We start from the raw sequence: 18717 nt of genomic DNA, 5'->3' as shown, positions 1-18717 counted from the left end.
CTTAGTAACCAAACTTTAAGGTGGGTTACACATGGTTGTGTTGACAATTCTTTTCCCTGTGTGCCTTGATTGATAACTGAGGTGAGTAAGGTTCAGTTTAAAATGAGTGTTTTAAATTGTAAAAACTAAACAAAAAACTTTTATCGTGATTGTTTTCAGCCATATTGCCCAGCCCTAACTAGCGGTGGGAATCACCGCTAGTTAGGGAGTACCTTACGATATAATAATGTCAAGTCAAGTTTATTTATATAGCGAATTTCATGTACAGAGGCCATTCAATGTGTTTTACATAAACAACGGCAAACAGTAAAAGCAAATAAAAGTATGGTGGCCATAGACATATACACTAGATGCCGCTTTGACTACTGCTGTTCATTGGAACGAATGCGTCAATCGAGACGCCATCTTGCTTCAGTGATCCACTCCTCTATAATGCATTAGTGTCAATCTGGGCAAAGATCTAGCGAAAATAAAATCACCATAAATCGTCAAAATCTCAAGCAATTATCTAGTTTTTTGGGTTGTTCCAACTGACAGGCATGTATTTATGGTTGAGTCTAGAGAAAACTAAGCTTAAGACTATAATAAAGATAAATTTTACCCGTCTAGCCCCATAGACTCTCATTCATTCTGCACTAGCTAGCGGCGGCCCCTAGAGGAACAATGAGTAAACTGCAACCAGGTTCGATACAATGAAAGTAAACAGGCTCTTCTAGACAGGCTCTGGTTGAGGCCACATACCCCTCGTCTCGTTTACTCATGTAAGTTGTAATCTCACCAGAAGTTGCTGTAGATCTGTAGAACATTTACCTCTGCTACTACATAGGCTACGCCAGTCATTACTTTTATAATCATGGGTCAGTGCCATGGGCAAACGAGATGTAGCTGAATTCATAAATGACAAAGCCATGAGAAAGGTGATTTTCTTACGTTTCAACAACAAAGAAGCCGATCTGCCATCATTGTGAGAAGTTCCCAAATTTGTCGCTAATCGCTAAAAAGGTTTTCTATCGCTGGGGATGGCCAAACGTCGCTAAATAGGTAACGCTCACAATACAGGAGAACTAGTTTAGCGCTTCAGATCCCTGTACAAAGATGGCGGCGGTGTTGACGCATGCTGACATCTAGTGTATATGTCTATGTATGGTGGCAAGTTAAATTGTCCACAATAATGGTATATCACGAGACTATGATTCTGCAATGATATATGTGTAACTAGGGATGAGAGAACAAAAAGCAAAAACTGGATATGAACTAAATTTTGATGAATGTAACATACTTTAGCTAAATAACGCTATGCATAAACACATTTGCATTTATCTTTCCATTATTAGAGAATCCATATTCCTTCGCATCTTTAGCCCTTTGAAAGTTTGAAATCTGTCATACCGCAATCCGAACTCTGAAACTCATTGACTGATAACCCTTGTAGAGTAGAGTAATATGTTGAGTTAATTTAAAGATTTCATCACAATCGATTTCCTTTTTTTTGTTTAAATATGGGTGGTGTATTCAAACAAATCTACACAGCCAGAACCATGGAAGGCCTCTCAAGCCACAGCACCTACCTACTCCAGCAGCTGCAGGAACAGCGAATCCAGGGTATGCTCTGTGACTGCATGCTCGTTGTCAAGGGTGTGTGCTTCAAAGCCCATAAGAATGTCCTGGCTGCATTCAGCTCATATTTCAGGTAAGAATCAGATCTTTTCTTTTATGTACATTTGTCTGTACTTTTCAGATTTTGAGACAAATCCAGTTGTCTTTATTCTTTCAAGTTTCAAACAAAAGCCTGGCCAGGGAACCAGTCTGATCTAATGACACATTTGGTTTGGTGTTAGCCAGGCTAACAAAAACGTGTATCCTGGAATATTTCACTATACTTTTACTTATTTAACTTGTATCTTTGTATCTTTATTAAACTTGAATATTTTTATTCTTTAAGGTCTCTTTTCCATAATACAACAGGTCAGAGAAATGATGTTTTCCATCTAGTAATTCAGGATGTTGGAGGAATTGGCCAAGTACTGGATTATATGTATACCTCTCACCTGGAGTTGAATCATGAAAATGTTCAAGCCTTGTTGGATATTGCACAGTATCTACAAGTGCCCAACATACTGAGCATGTGCAACAGTTTCCCAAAGTCTTGTGCCTCATCTATTGATTCCTCCACATTCTCTATGCCAGGTGGCCTGTCACAAGAGCAGGACTGCATGATGAGTGGTAACCTACCTCCTGAGATTGATCTTATGCCCACAGAAACCCAGAAACCTCTGAACATTTCCGTTGAGGAAGATCAGTCCAAACAAGATTCACACATTCAGGAAAACATTTCAATTGATATGGTCACAAACATGACTACAGCATCAATAAAACAGCCATTACATGGCTACAAGCTGCGCAATTTCTCCAGCAAGCAATATTTTAAACAAAGTGCTGTACAGACATGCTACTCTCTTAGTAAGCAAAGTCAGGATCAGGTTTTGGTGGAAGGAACTTTTTCAGCTGAATGCACAAATAACACCATTGACTATAGCCCTGCCTGCCAAAGAAGTGCCATACCAATGGATCAGGATCCCTCTACACCTCGAGGTTCCATTTCAGTAGCATCTGACTCCACGTATCTTCCTGCTTTCAAGAGCCCTTTGTCTAGACCTGTGCGCTCCAAGAAAGCTGTATACCTGAAAAAGTACAACTACCTCTGCTCTGAGAGAATGGACGTAAAAATGCACATTTCGAAGAGTCAGTTCACTGAGCACTGTGTGAATAAGGGTCTGCAGGATGAGACCGAGCTAAGCTTGGATGAGCGGGTTGCACCAGAAAACCTGGAAGACTCAACGTCAGGCAGTAGTCACAAAGTCTCCATCCCTTCAACAGTAAACGCGGTGGAGATTTGCTCAGAATCAAGCAGGGCCCCTCCAAGACAATCAAGAAATAGGAATTACTGCTGTGAAATATGCAGGAAGGCATTTAAACACCCAAGCAACCTGGAGCTACACAAGCGCTCGCATACTGGTATGTAGAAAATTGCATACAAACACACACAATGAGAGAAAGGGAGATATGTATCAAAATAAACAGTTTAATTCATCAAGTGATGTGTTAAGACAAGGGCTTAAAAGTAAAGGTTATTTGGTCTGCACGTCTAGCATATAGGCTAACTTACTTAAACGAGTTCCAGACAAAGCTTTTAGCTAGATTTTGCATCGTTTGTGTTGCTAACCTACATAGGCTATGAAAGTAACTTTTACATCTGGAGAGAACTCCTTCTAGCTAACTATCCTGTTAGCTCTCGTCATGTCAGTCATTCATGTCATGCTCAACAAAATCACAGAAATGAACATTGCAAGACATCTCTTCTATGATCCCAAAAAGATTTCCTTTGAAGTTTTTTGAACATTTAATCTAATGACATAGAAAACATAATGAATTGCATTCACATATCCTTATGCACTATGCGCAACAATTTTTTAGTAGCCTAAAACCGTGAGACTGAAGGCTAATTACTTTCACGTTCTTCTTAAAGTGACAGGCACTCAAAGACATTAAAGACAATTGTAATAGTTTAAAAATCAATATGAAGTATTCAAATTACTAAGTATTTTTAGTCATCAGTAATTATGCAGATCAATTATTAGCAACATATATAACGTTTATATGAATCTCAAATATATGAAACATATGACATAAGCCCATTGGGCCTCATTCACCAATATCTTCCTAAGAATTTCTTAATTGTGTTCTTAAGGCATTAAATCGAGCTATATCGGCACCTTCCTCACTTACAGTGCCCCCCTCCTCCTCCCCGTACTGTACAATTTTATGCACCATAACATGAAGCACTATAGTCGTAATATACCTCGTTTTAAAGCTAAGAGTCTCAGGAATCGATTAATGTCAAGCTTTCTATGACAAAAAGTGTTTTGTGCATTACTGTATTTGATTAATAACACTAGATTTGATCAAACTACTATAAAATGCCCCCTTCCATCCCCCGTGAAGCTGTGACTCTTACTTTCAATGTAGATCAGATAAGGATGCCAATATTCCGATACGTCATAAATGGTCTTGAAATGTCTGTAAAAATCCATAGTAGTGGAATATCCATGTTGTTTTATTCATGATATGTTTGGTAGATGTATAATCCATCTTATACAAACACAAAGAGTTAGAAACAAATACATTTCAAACTTATTTCTTTGTGTTTTCCGTGGTCTGGAAGGCGCATACTTCCTGCTACAGACTAGTGATACGTGATCACATGACTCTCCCGGTTAGATTTAACCCACCCATGTGTCTCTGCGACCAATGGTTCTCGAGATATAAGAAACCGCATGGAATTGGGCAAACAAGCTGTCAATCAGGCACCCCAGCTTTGATTGACAATAACTTGAGCATACAGCAAGCCTTGGAAGACGACACCTGGATATCCTGGTAGCTTAGAAGCAGACCTTTATGGTGATTGGTGCGATTTCACCGTAAGAGTCCTACAACAACAGCCCTCAAACGTCATGCAATGAGGAAAATGGTTTCGTAGCTAAAATTTAATGGGAAATGCACTAATGCCTACTGACAATAAAAGTCCTACTACACAAGAACCCCTTTGAGCAGAAGCATAATCTTGGTGTCAAATGAAAGCTAAGCCTATCTAGCCTATCTAGTCGCCCAGCATCCTTCTTCTTTGTGCTTCCTCCCCAGCATACCACAGCATAGAAGAGGATGCTGGCAAAAACAGACTGGTAAAACATCCCGAGGAGCTTACTGCAGACATTGAGGGGCCGCAGCCTCCTCAGGAAGTACAGCCTGCTCTGCCCTTTCTTGTAGAGTGCTTCAGTATTGGCTGACCAGTCCAGTTTATTGTCCAGGTGTAAGCCCAGATACTTGTAGGTGTTTACCACCTCCACATTGACCCCATCAATGGAGACTGGTAGCAGAGCGGGCTTTGACCTGCGGAAATCCACCACCATCTCCTTGGTCTTCGAAGTGTTGAAGGTGGTTGTTTGCACCATTGCACAAAGTCCTCCACCAGGCTCCTGTACTCCTCCTCTTGCTGTGGGATGGCCTGGATGCGGAGCTTCTGTATGATGATTGGAGGAACCGTCATAGAGGCTGGACTCTTTTTTTGATTGACAGCAAAATGTCACAATTGGACAGGAAGACAGGTTTCAAGTTCAGGGATGTGTGAACGTTAGTGTTGGCAGGTGAAGTCGAGGGGCATGGCAAGTTGCAGCTCAAATTCCCATATATTTGTGAGCAATACAGTCAGTTTCTATTTGTTTTTGTACATATCCTACTGTACATAAAACTGTAATGTGTAGTTACAGAGGTTGTGACTTGCTTTGTTTCAGTTGTGTATTTAGGCTACGTTGTAGCCAGATAGCTCGCTAACGTTATAACTGTGTAGCCTGGCTATATTATGCGAATGTTTACTTAAATTTTAAAAGCCATTTGATAGTCTTCCCCACTAGGGGAGATTCAAAATAAAACAGCAAGGCAGATGAACGTACAGAATAGTCAGAGAAATAACCCTAGTAGGCTACCAAATATCCTATTTAAACCCAAAGTACATTGTGAACTAAAATGTAGCCAAGCCAGCTGCAATGTCTCAGAACAAAGTCTAGGATCACCACTGGTGTGAATGATCACACAATATTCAATATTACTGATGGTGTAAAGGTGGCGTGGACCCCCAAATCAAATAAAAAAAATTGAAATATTGAAGTATTGAAATAAAAATTCTTGACTTGAGTCGATACACCATGTTGAATTACTTTTTCAGTCAAGGGGCCTTTTGTTCCTACCCACTACCCCTTCGTTTACAGAGTGCACTCAGGTGGGAAGCACCCTCACAGCTAAATCAAGTTCCTTTGATTAACGCTTAGGGTATAATACCGCGCACTAGGGCTGTGCAGCTAATCAAATGAATCGATTAATCATCAATTATGACTTCCAACAATTCTGAAAACAACATAATGGAAATATAGTGATTATTTTTCTTCATTCAGTTTCCTTTCGTCTTGAGTTGTCAATTGAACTATCTTTTTGCATGTATTTTTTCAGTTGAATGATATTTAAAATTCAATTTAATTCACTGGAAAAAAAATGGAAGTTTTGAAAATGGATGATTCCAAAATCACAGAAATCTTGTTTAATAAACGTGATTGGAGGGTTTGTAACACACTACCACTTAACAGTAATTGGTTTCGGTCAGCCATTGATAAGGTGGACCCTCCATGAGAACGCACATTTGCTTGATTCTTGCACTGGTGCTTGAAAAGTTGATTTTCTCAACTTTTGCTGCAAGCAACATGAGCAAAGAGACGCCAACAGATCCACAATTCAGTTAGACAATGCATGATCTTAGCCATTCAAGATAATGTGAGTGTACTGTTACATGCTCTGTGTTGCCCAGATATCCAGATTGGCCATTCTTCTGGTAATACCACTTTGCCTGGCCTGGCCATATATCTGGTAATACAACTTTGTACTTTGTATGGCGCTGTGTCAAAATACAATGCAAGTTAATGGAAGAATGTTGTTGCAAACATGCGTTTAAGACTACCCAAGTCCTCCTGAAATGAAATTGGGAACATGGGAACATAGGTATGCCTCCACACGGGGCATGTGGATCAAGAAAGAATAATTTCTTACTTTCAAGTATAAGACCAAAATGTATCAAAGATTACAGTAATCTATGAATAAGTAGTACTTCATGTATTCTCCTTCAGTTATTAACTGGGATAATGCTTCATTAGTCATGTGAAGTAAACTGTATGTACTGTATGTATGATATTTCATACCAGCTAATGTGTCATTCAGTGTACAACACTGTGTAAAATGTGATGTAGTTATGTGTGGTTGTAAGCCCTTTAATAATGAAGTTCTATTTTTTCATTGAACAGGTGAGAAACCATTCCAGTGTAACATATGTGGAAAACATTTTTCACAGGTATGAAGTTCTTGTATCATTCATTTTAAAGACATTTCAGAGACATTTTGCTTTTCAGAGAGATTTCTTGAGCATTGTTTTATGACATAATCTGTCACGCCCCCTTTTTGACCATAAAAAATAACTAGATGCACATTACTGTATAAACCCATCATGTATGCGATCAAATGAAAGCTCTTCTGAAACAGAAACCAACTATGTCAATACAAAATGCTAAAAATGAGTTGAAGTCCCTCCAGAGAACATAATATCTGTAAAGTCCGGTACGGTCACACCGCTGTAATGGTAGGCTGAGCAACAAATTGTCTCAACGCTCAACAATTAATCAAATAGACAAGTTACAATTTGGAACAAAGTAGTACTTTCTCACAGATTCTGAAAGCAACTATAGAACATGTTGCCACAAAAACGAAGCACCAGCAACGTAGTTTGCGAACCCAGAGTTTATTAGAGCAGACTGTTAATCTCACAGAAGACTGAGATCTCACACGGAGCATGACGTCTATTGCTGGAAGGTAATGCCTAACAGTGGGGAGAATAAGTATTTGAACCCATGCTAAAGTTGACTAAAAAGAGGAATATAAAATCATCTGTTAGAAATTGGTCTTCATGCCTTAAATGAGTAAAAGTCCAACCTTTAAGGACAACAATTTTCTTAGTGAATGAAGAATGTATCGTAAATAAATAAATGTTCTTCCTTAAATTACAGGGGCAATACGTATTTGACCCCTATGTTAAATTCCCATAGAGGCAGGCAGATTTTTTATTTTTTAAGGCCACTTATTTCATGGATCCAGGATACTATGCATCCTGATAAAGTTCCCTTGGCCTTTGGAATTAAAATAGCCCCACATCATCACATACCCTTCACCATACCTAGAGATTGGCATGGTGTGTTTTTCAGTTAGCCTATTAGCCGCTTTGATTTGCATCAACGAGCATCAAATCGGACAAATCTGCGGACAAATCTGAGATTTCAGTTGCTGACATTAACGTTCACGTTGCTGACCTGACATGAAGAACTGTGAAAGCTTATTATTAGTTTATTACAGAGCTTTAAAGCTTATTATTAGTTTATTACAGAAGACTGTCCCCCTACCAGCTCCTCCAACCCAGTATCGCAAGGATTCGTTGTACTGTCACGTTTGGTTAATCTGTTATTCATGCTGGTGTTGGACCGGTTAGCCATGCCGGCTAGCTATAAGATGGCTTCATTTTTTAGATGTTCATCATGGCAGAGCCAGCGAAAAGACCAAAGAGGCGGTTGTGAAGTACAGTATGCACACCAAAGCTTTAGGGGGAGCTCCATAGAGGGAAATGTGGCAACAAAAGTGAGAAATCGGCCAAGAAAAGAAAAGTTACAGAACATCCCTTTAATGTCTTCATGTGTGTTTGTTGTGGAGACATCAAATGTTGTGTTTGCAGAAAAAATACTGATTGATGCCATGTGGGTACAAAACAATTGTTTACAGGGTCCCCAATATCAACAGTTTTGCATTTTTTCCCTAAATCTAGGGCCTTACATAACTAACGGGCATACAGTACAAACTTTTAATAATCCAGTCATACTGAACACATGTTTGTCTTCCATTCTAAGATGGGCTGGTTAGGAATAAAGCTTTTTTAAGATGGGTTTTAGGGTGGGTTTTACAGTACAAGTATACTCTTTTGATCCCGTGAGGGAAATTTGGTCTCTGCATTTATCACAATCTGTGAATTAGTGAAACAGACTCAGCACACAGTGAACACACAGTGAGGTGAAGCACACACTAATCCCGGCGCAGTGAGCTGCCTGCAACAACAGCGGCGCTCGGGGAGCAGTGAGGGGTTAGGTGCCTTGCTCAAGAGCACTTCAGCCGTGCCTACTGGTCGGGGTTCGAACCGGCAACTAGGGCTGAAACGATTCATCGAGTTACTCGATAAACTCGATTACAAAAATTACTCGAGGCAAAAACTCTGCCTCGAAGCCTCGTTAAATTCCTATGACGCGCACTATACGCGCAGGGATCAGATTGTTCCACACGGACTGTTGTTCAGGAAGCACACCACTAGCGCGTGATACATTCTGAATTTAGTTCGCGCGATGGCAGAGTCAAGATGTTTTCAAGTAAAGTTTTAGGATCATTACATACTCAAAAAGTAAGAGAACAAGCATCTGAACCGAAAACATACACTCCATGCTGTTTCACCAAGCGTCGCTGAAACAATCAATAAAGGATCAATAAAGTATCTATCAATCTATCTATCTATCTACGTAGCCTATACATTGATGTCCGCTGATTTTAATCGCATACTGTATTTGTAGCGATGCCGTGATATGGTGTTTAGCTTTGATGTTTTTAAGTAGTAAACTTATTCACGTTCAATTGCAAGAGAGTAGGCTATGCCTAAAAAAGAACCCCTTCACATACACACATGCATGCACCCTCATCTTCCCTAATGCACCGCACGCGTGCACACACACACACACACAGGTTGCTAGGTCACCATAGCAAATAGGCTCACTCCAGAAATAATATTTTAGTAGCCTAATGGTAAAATTATTTGTTAGTAGCCTAATGGTAGCCTAGGCTAATTTTTTGTAGCCTAATGGTAAATGCTGCAGGTGTAGAAATCTACATTAAACAGGTATTTACTTTGATGTCAGGTCTAGATTACAGCATGAAACTTGTTGTGCATATTAATAAATTAAATTGCTTTCCCTCTTCTCCCTCCCAGCACTTCACAACATAGTATGGGCAGCTTTGTTCGCCCAGCTCAGTCATGCACAATTGAACATTATTTAATTGTTGGCACTGGCACTTATAAACACTAAATGGGTAAATTGCATATAATTGGCTTAGTTGTGGAGCCAAATGTTGGAGTTAGAATAAATAACTCTGTGCCAATTGCTTGATCATTTTACAGCCACATCATTTTCGTTATGCATTATTTGTTTTGGTTGTTTAAAAATGCAAAAAAAATGTATCTGATTAATCAATCGATAAAGTGCTAGATTAATCGATTACAAAAAGAATCGATAGCTGCAGCCCTACTGGCTTAACCAGAGACTCATTGCACATCTTAATTATAACCCTGGATTAGTTAAACCAGTTTAAACAAAGATTAACATAAGATTAATTTATATTCATTGTCCGCCATGATGGATTCTGACAAGATGTAAACAAATCACAATGTTAAATGGCACCAAATGATAGCCTATCTGTAAACCATATATTTTTTAATAGCCTAATGTTAGCTATTTTTTAACATAAACGCAGCTGCTGTTCATTGTATCAATAAAGTTACCGTTACCAGTGTAGCGCTCTATAATCTTTGGTTACTAGTAACGTTAACTGTAGCCTACCACACGATATAGCCTACACTATGCGACGACAGAGAGGATAACATTTTTCCACTTTTAAAAGAATGGCCTCCGTGATGAGCCATTTTTTAGTGTAAAATGTATGAAACCTCAAGGGTGGTAAAATGTATGAAAACATTGTTCAAGTTCAAGTAGTTTATTGTCATGTACTCATAAAATGAATTATAAGTAATGAAATTCTGTGCTCAAGAGCCAGCTCAACTGTAGAGCTCCCTCTAGAGTCTCGATATATTTATATTTTACTCTGCTGTTGTAAATAGCAAACTTCTCGTGCCTTATCCCCCCTGTACACAATGAAAATGCTTTTGTTGTAGGGGTGAAGGATTAACAACAGGCAAATTGGGTAGGGGTATTGTGATTGGGTAGGATTCGGTGCATCCTGGTGCATGTTGTAGGAAATTGACATTAATACAAACACCAGGTTAAAATATGTCAAAAATAAATTAAATAAATAAAAAGTATCTTACTGTAATAAAAAGTAAAATAAAAATAAAAAGTAGAATAGCATTCATATTTAATTCATATTCTTTAACCCCACAGCACCCTGACACAGACTTGGTTGCAGCCCATTCATTTTGGCCTGTAGAAGATATTGTCAGTGAGATGATTTTTTTTCGGCATTTCCAGAATGCCAGATCGAATTTACAAACAATAAAACGCTGTAACTGGATGCTGCTACACTGTGTAGATTGTTGCAGTCATAGGGGCAAATTCTCCCATGTAGTCTAGCAGAGTCCTCTGGGAATTTTGGTATGAAAGCAAGTCACTATGCTAGATGTATCAAGGGGACCCTGATGGTTCATAAAAAGCATAGTCACACTCTGGGAAATGGTGCGGTAATATAGTTTTGACATATTTAGTGCTTTCGTCCGAATGGGCATTTTCGTGACACTTTAAAATCGATGTTGTCATTCTGTATACACTTAATAGAGTCCTGAAGCCATGACGTAGCGTTGCCAAGGCAGCAATTTCACTGGATCTAAACAAATCAATCTAACCATTGAAATCACCATTAGTGGTGGCTTTCTTAATCTATTTCAATAATTTTACAACGTTTCTAAGATGTTAGTATATTTTTTTACACTGTAGGAATCACATACTACAACATATATTCATACCAACACGATCAAATTTGTGACTACAGAGTTTTATTTTAGCATGGGTTTCCTATGTAAAAGAGATCTGCATGTAACTTCACAGCATGCGGTTAAAATCCTTAAATTCACGGACGTATTTTGGCTTTATTTTTTAAGCAAAAAACATCACTCTTAACAGCCGCCAGTCTTTGAGAAGACGTGAAATATCCACTGGAATTTTGTTTCTTTATATTACACCTGCCAGGGAATCCGTGTTATGTGCCTAGCAGGTAAAGCACATTTAAATGGCTATAGCCTACATTTAAAACAATTTATTAGCTAGAAATGATGCCACATGTCTACATTCAATGCTATTTAAGCCACTTCGAAAGTTTGTTTAGATCCAGTGATTCTGCAGTCATGGAAACGCTACGTCAGACTTCGGTACTCAATTATGCTCCAACAGCGTTATGTTTGGTATCAAACTGACCGGTATGAGACCACCTGCATCACTAGCATGCTTATTTGGCAATATCACCTACTACTTGAGTGAATAGCCAAAAAGTGTTTTTTTAACCAAGTTTGATATGCGGTTAAACGCCCCCTCGTGGGTTCCCCAGAAGCCATATTTCATTATGCCAGCCATCATTGGCTGGACGACTGATGTATACAATGCAGAGGAGGTACTTCCTTCTCTCTTATAATCCACGGCAGAACATCATTGTTTCAGTCTAGCCAATCAACCTCTTCTCGCCACCGGCAAGGAGGGTGGTCTAGTGAGATACCTGACTCATGCTATCAGAGAACCGGGGTTACGTGAATAACCTTACCCTGCTGAAACAGCTACAAATGAGCTTATGCTGGTAGTTGGTTTTAGCTGGTCTTTGCTGGTTTTCTTCCAGCTCTTGCTGGTCTTTGCTGGTGTAGCTGGTTGGGCCACCAGCTGGATATGTGAATATGCTGGTCTTGGTGATCGAGGTACAGGACATGCAATTACGGCAAGGAAAGAAGCCCGTTAGATCATCCAAGCATTCGCGGGGACGAATTGAGTGGTCAAAGGTGTCCGATCATTCTTGGCATAGAATGATCCAGCTAGCAATTAAAGTTTGTTTAGGTATATTATTATACCTATATGATTAATATAACTAGGTATAATAACATGAAAATATTTTAATGAAATAAAATATTGATTATTTGCAATTTGACTAAATATTATGTTTTATGTTTTTGTACAGTCAGGTAATTTGCAGACACATTTACGTCGGCATTCAGGAGAAAAACCTTACATATGTGAACTCTGTGGAAAAAGGTACTGAAAACACTTTTATCAATATACACATTTGAATTTGCTCAGTAGTTGAAAGATTAATTATTTTTTTTGTTTCAAAAAGCTAACTATGATTTTTCTAAATGTAAATATAATATTTAAATTGTAAATTAAATGAAAATGAAGATGTGTTCAGTATGATGAACATACCGATTTTCAGATCAAATAATCTGCAATAATTCTGCAATAATTTGGGTCAAATAAGTCCCTTCAGGACGAAGCAAGACCCCTCCACCTCGTGTCGGGATCCTGTTCGCCCTGTCAAGACTTATTTTCCAATAATGACTGGCGGACAATATATTATCCCTTTCAAATTCACCTTAGGCTACCTAACCTTTACATATAAACCAATGATATTTCAACGTCACTGTCATCAATGTGTAAGCCTACTTCTCTTTCTCGAGTTCACCACCCCCCCCCCCCCCCCAACCCCAACATCTACAATTTTAATTGTAGCTGTATGTTGGCCTGAATGTAACTACACAAACAATAGCAAAATGTAATGATCAACGTGACCTTTCTTTCTTGATAGCTTTGCTGCCTCAGGGGATGTCCAGCGTCACATTGTCATCCACACAGGGGAAAAGCCTCATCTGTGTGATGTTTGCGGACGAGGTTAGCGGTTCAATTGAAATTTGAGTGATTTTTTTTTTTTGTCTCACTCTGTCACTCACTCTTTCACTCTAGTATTTAACACATATCCCAGGGGTTCCCAACCTTTTTTGACAGGTGACCCTATTTTGATGGCGACCCCAATCATTCACAACAGGTTGTGAGAGAGAGCGCATCTTTAACATCCAGTTGAGAGTGGTACAGTATTTTCCCCAAATGTCCTAGCAAGCTAATTCGTTTGCTTGACCAACTCGCCTGGATGTTTTGCTTCTTTGTTTGGAATGTTGATTGAACAGTGCACATACACAACCAATTTGAAATGTGGAATCACTCAGAAAACATTTTAATTCATCAAGGGAGGGGGAGTGAGCATCATGAACAAAAATAGTTGGTGTAACACAAGAAACATTCAGCCTCTGAAGTCAGTTCTGGTTACCAAGAAAGTTTGCAGCAGTTGTGGCGACAGCTGTGTTCTGTCCACCCCAAGCCGATACTGATTAAGCACTTAAAGAACTACAAGATCATTGGCAATACCAAAAACTTACATCTAGAGGCTGCTTTCCTCATCACTGGATATGTCAATCAGGCATCTCTGAGGAAGGTATTACCTAAATAGGCAGAAACTGAAGCAAGCTGCACCCACTGTTACTGTTGGTCTAACCAATTGGACAGTGCATTGCAAGATTGTTTTGATTGCATTGACTGGGAGATGTGTCCATTTGTTACATAGATGACTACACTGAGGCAGTCACTGGATTTATCCTAAAGAGTTTTGTCCCAACTAAAACAGTCCAGGTCTATCCCAAACAAAACCACCAAATCGCTTAGTTGCCAGTTTCACCAAAGCGCTTAGTTGCTTGAGTCACAACAGTTGCCTTGACTTTGCACACCCTCAAAGAAGCAAAAAAACATAAACAAGAAGACCAGCTAACACGGTCAAGAAAGGTCTGATAAGTAGAGCTACCCTGGTCTCAACCCTAGTCTGTGCATGGATCCTGCACCTCCTGTCAGCTTGACTACAGGTAGAGAGAATGGGCTCCAACACTTTAGTTTCCTTGACCCTCAACATCGGTGCCCTCAGGGATGTGTCCTGAGCCTCCTATACTCCCTGTGTATCCTTGACTGCATGGCTATGCATGCTATGCAACTCCATCTTGGTCATAGGGTGAGAACAACAACTTGCCACAGTGAGGCCAGGAGAATAACCTACTGTATCTCTCAATGTTGCTAAGATCAAAGAGCTGATTGTGAACTTTAGGATGACAAAAAGATTAGCTGGACCCCACCACCATCAATGGTTCTACTGTAGAAAGAGTCAGACACTTCCAATTTCCTTGGTATCAACATCACAGAAGACCTTACCTGGTCACTGACCATGTAGTTAAAACGGCCCAACAACGTCTCCCCCAGATGGTTAAGAAAGTTTGACATGAGATCTAAGATGTATCTAAATGTAAAGCACTGCAAAGGGTTGTGCATACAGCTCAAGGCATCTGTGGATGTGACTGTACAAGACTTGAATGGACTGTACAATAGGCAATGCATCAGTAAAGCCAAGAAAATCAATAAGGACCCCAGCCCTCATAACCACAGCTTCCATCAACTGCTTCCATCTGGCAAACGGTATCAGAATCAGCTTTATTGGCCAGGTTTGTGTATACAAACAAGGAATTTGACTGGTCTCAAATATACTCAAACACTGTTCAAAATACAATGAAATATACAAAAATACCTTTATACAATAATAATATACAATAAAATACACAAAAACTATACAATAAGGTTCCCAACCTTTTTTGGCAGGTGACCCTATTGTAGCCTAAAGGCTCAGACCTGCAGACTCAGCAACAGCTTGCCAGGAAACCAGGCTTATGAATAGTGAACAATGAAAGCCCGTCTGTCTATGATCTCTCTATCTCTCACTCACTCCCGAGGTTCCCAACCTTTTTTGACAGTTGACCCTATTTTAATGTCACAAAATGTTGCCGACCCCAATCATTCACAGCACGTTGTGAGAGAGAGAGAGCACATTTCATCTCTGCTGTAACATCCAGTTGAGAGTGGTATTTCCCCAAATGTCCTAGCAAGCTAAATTGTTTGTTTGACCAACTTGCCTGGTTGTTTTGCTACTTTGTTTGGAACATTAATCAAGCATTATTACCCACGATGATCTCATGCATATAAATGTTTATGACACTTAAATCCAATTTGCATAATAATTTGGAACACCGTGTATTTGTGGTGGTAGCCGACTTGGACAGCGAATATAGCAAATGTATATAGAAAAAAATCATTGTGTGTCGGTCAATATATGGCAGCGGTTCCCAAACTTTTTTTCCCCGCGGACCACCTTTTACATCCTGACGGCTCGCGTACCCCCACCATCCGACACATAAAACGTAACACATTCTATTGACGCATTCCAGGCATCATGTTTAATTAGCCGCACTACATGATGACAAATTCAAAATGTGCAACTGGTCTATGAGCTTGCACGCTAAAAAAAACAGTGTGGAGAACAACAATAGACTGGCACCTCACTGCAAACCACACTCTGTCTCCCAATCCACATTTTCTTCACACAGTCTTTTCTATCTTGTCCTTTCTTTTATCCCCCTGCTCTCCACTTCCACCTTCATCATTCTGCCCCCATCCCATTGTTACCTGTCTCCTGCTCTGTTTCTCTCGCTACTCCTCTTCGATCGCTTTAATTAGTCCTTTTGGACAGTGTCCCTGTTTTTAGACAGTTTTCCATGTTTGCGTAGCCTTCTACCTAGTCTATATTTCCACGAAACTAACGCGTCAGATATTCTGGCTGCCCGCAGGAAATCATGTGCATTGTGGGTAGCTATTTTTTAATGAAAACATAGCCTACTATATATTTTTCAAATGTTTTCCTTTAATTTCACGTTTCCATATCATAACCCGATTAAAAATTATTTATTATGTATGAATTAATTCGATTATTAATTAATTAATAATTTCTAACACCTTTCCGACATTGCCCTTTTCATCTCGCGTACCCCTAGTGGCAGCTCGCGTACCACAGTTTGGGAATCCCTGATGTATGGGAAACACTACAGACATGTTATCGAGGTTGAAGACATCTTTAAAAAATAATTGTACTTGTTGCACATATGTTATATGTAAACATAGATACTAGCAGGTTTTAGCTCAACTACAAACCAGAGTCCATGTATCATGTAGATTTGTATCTCATTCTTCTGTCATTTTTTTTTACTCTACAGGTTTCAGTAACTTTTGTAACTTGAAAGAACATGAAAAGACACACTCAACGGATAAAGAATTTACTTGTGACCAGTGTGGCAAGTCTTTCAACATGCACAGAAAGTTGCAAAAGCATAAAATTCGTCACAGCGGAGACAGACCTCACAGCTGCCAAACCTGCGGTAAGGAATCTTAGAATTTCCCTTATGTCTTTTGAATGAAAAATGATTCACATGAGAATTGAGAATGATAAAGTAAAATAAATGAAATAAAAAGCGATAAATGTGACATCAGACAGTTATTGCAGCAAAGTGGCGAGGAGTAGATGCTCCAGTGTATGGAGTATGTGTATGCTCCAGGTGGTGGCGTCTCTTCTTTGTGAATTTGAGTGAAACCTTTTCACTGCAAAGATGCCACCTACTGGCCGGGCATATGCATTAAAGTGTTTCTGTCTAGATGAGGTTATTTTTTGGAAACAATGATATATGGACGTAAAACTTTTTGAATATGTAAAAATACAGTTTTCAAAACATTTCATTCTCGTGTGGATGAGGCCTGAAACAGTATCTATTCTATATGTGCAGAAAAGGGGTGTCTGTGAGATCATTTGGCCAAAGTTTGGTCATATTACCATGTGAGGTCATATTACCAAGTATGTCATAATGTACAAACTATTGCCAACGAAGCCGGTGTAAAATTAAGAATTGTGTCTACATAGTTGATATCATTCATCCCCATGTAGCCCCCTGGTCCCTCAGATCCTCCAGCCAAGGTCTCCTCCATGTCCCACGGTCCCGGCTTAAGCAAAAAGGTGACAGAGCCTTTTCTGTTGCTGGCCCTCAGCTGTGGAACCAACTGCCATCAGAATTCACATTCCCTTCAATCACATTATTCAAATTCAGGCTCAAAACACACCTTTTTACATTGGCCTTCCCTGTGTTTTAATTGTCTTACCCTATTATGTCTGTAATTAAGTGTTGTCTGTGGATGTCATCTTAGCTTAAATCATACATGGGCAACATACGGCCCGCGGGCCACATCCGGCCCGTGGGCTTTCCCTGACCGGCCCGCGTAGGTCCGTGAAAAAACAATAGTCAAGAGCCTAGTATAGAGATAATGCACACAAATCAATATTGTTGCTTTTATTTGGAAGCGACTGCTAATTGTACGCCCATACATTTGTGCGTGGATGCATAGGCTACTCGTAAACACCCTCACTGATGTGCTGGTGAATAGAATTTATGCTTCTGCGTCGACACAATGCAGCTGCCTTCATGTCGGCTTAAACCTTTCAAAGTTTTGTGTCTCTTATGTCTGCGTGGCTCACCACCGCAAAGGTTGTTAGAACGAACTCCTAATGTATACTGCTGCTCGTTGGCGATACGAAGTGTTCATTTCAAAACGTTACTGGCAGATAGACCGTATACAATCGGATAACCCCGTCATTGTAACCAAAATATGTCTGAGTTTATTCGCAAAGCTTATGTTAGCGAACTGGTATGATGCTACTATCCACAGGTTGCTTGAAGCAGCCTGCTCAACACACAGGGCGAGTTGACCAATCACAGTTTTGTGGATAAAGTTAAAGCAAAAACATAGCCTACATTTTCGAAATAGTTTTATTTATGCATGTTGATTAACTAATGACAGCCTACTATTGTCTGCTCCACATTTTCATAGTCTAATTCTGCATAGAGTTAATTTAATGATGGTAATGATTTAATGATGAAATATTGCTGAGTGTTGATGAAATGGTGGCACAGGCCTGGTTGTACTGACTCCTTCACATTTTCATGGCCTAGCCTAATTGTATAGATATTGTAGTACTTTTTAATATCAGTCTTTGAAAACTGAAAAAAAATGTCAAATAATCATTTTCGAGAATGAGGATTAAATACTGGACAGATTAAATATTGCTGTTTTTCCTTTGTCTCCCTCACATTTTCATCTGTTCTTACGAGTAGTAAACAAAACCATATGATTTACTTAATGTTATACAAGAACAAAATAGAATTGAACAGAATTGAGTTCAGACTTGAGTTTGGTATTTTGGGTCCGGCCCTCCTCAACAGTCCCAGTTTGTCATGTGGCCCCTTGGGGAAATTAGTTGCCCACCCCTGGCTTAAATCATTGATCTGTATGTGTATTTACTTATCTATTT

General features: G+C 39.4%; 1 protein-coding gene across 4 annotated transcripts in view; it reads left to right on the top strand.

The window, feature by feature from the left end:
* zbtb49 (zinc finger and BTB domain containing 49) overlaps positions 1 to 18717 on the top strand; it is a 35526-nt gene that overhangs the window by 12283 nt on the left and 4526 nt on the right. For 2 of the 4 annotated variants that reach the window (XM_076292646.1, XM_076292647.1), the window contains exons 1-6: positions 958 to 1690; positions 1943 to 3015; positions 6903 to 6949; positions 12625 to 12698; positions 13249 to 13331; positions 16577 to 16738. In XM_076292646.1, coding sequence (XP_076148761.1) covers positions 1500 to 1690; positions 1943 to 3015; positions 6903 to 6949; positions 12625 to 12698; positions 13249 to 13331; positions 16577 to 16738 — 1630 coding nt within the window. In that variant the 5' untranslated portion in view covers positions 958 to 1499. Of the gene's footprint in view, positions 1 to 957; positions 1691 to 1942; positions 3016 to 6902; positions 6950 to 12624; positions 12699 to 13248; positions 13332 to 16576; positions 16739 to 17298; positions 17368 to 18717 lie in introns of those variants that run through there. The other 2 variants (XM_076292645.1, XM_076292644.1) reach the window with 2 other exon arrangements.

This window comes from Alosa pseudoharengus, unplaced genomic scaffold (genome assembly GCF_046254945.1).
Source record: "Alosa pseudoharengus isolate Yale_2024_CS ecotype anadromous, Long Island Sound unplaced genomic scaffold, YU_APseudo_1.1 YU_APseudo_1.1_scf_19, whole genome shotgun sequence".
NCBI lineage: Eukaryota > Metazoa > Chordata > Actinopteri > Clupeiformes > Clupeidae > Alosa > Alosa pseudoharengus.
This window is presented reverse-complemented; position numbering and strand designations above follow the sequence as displayed.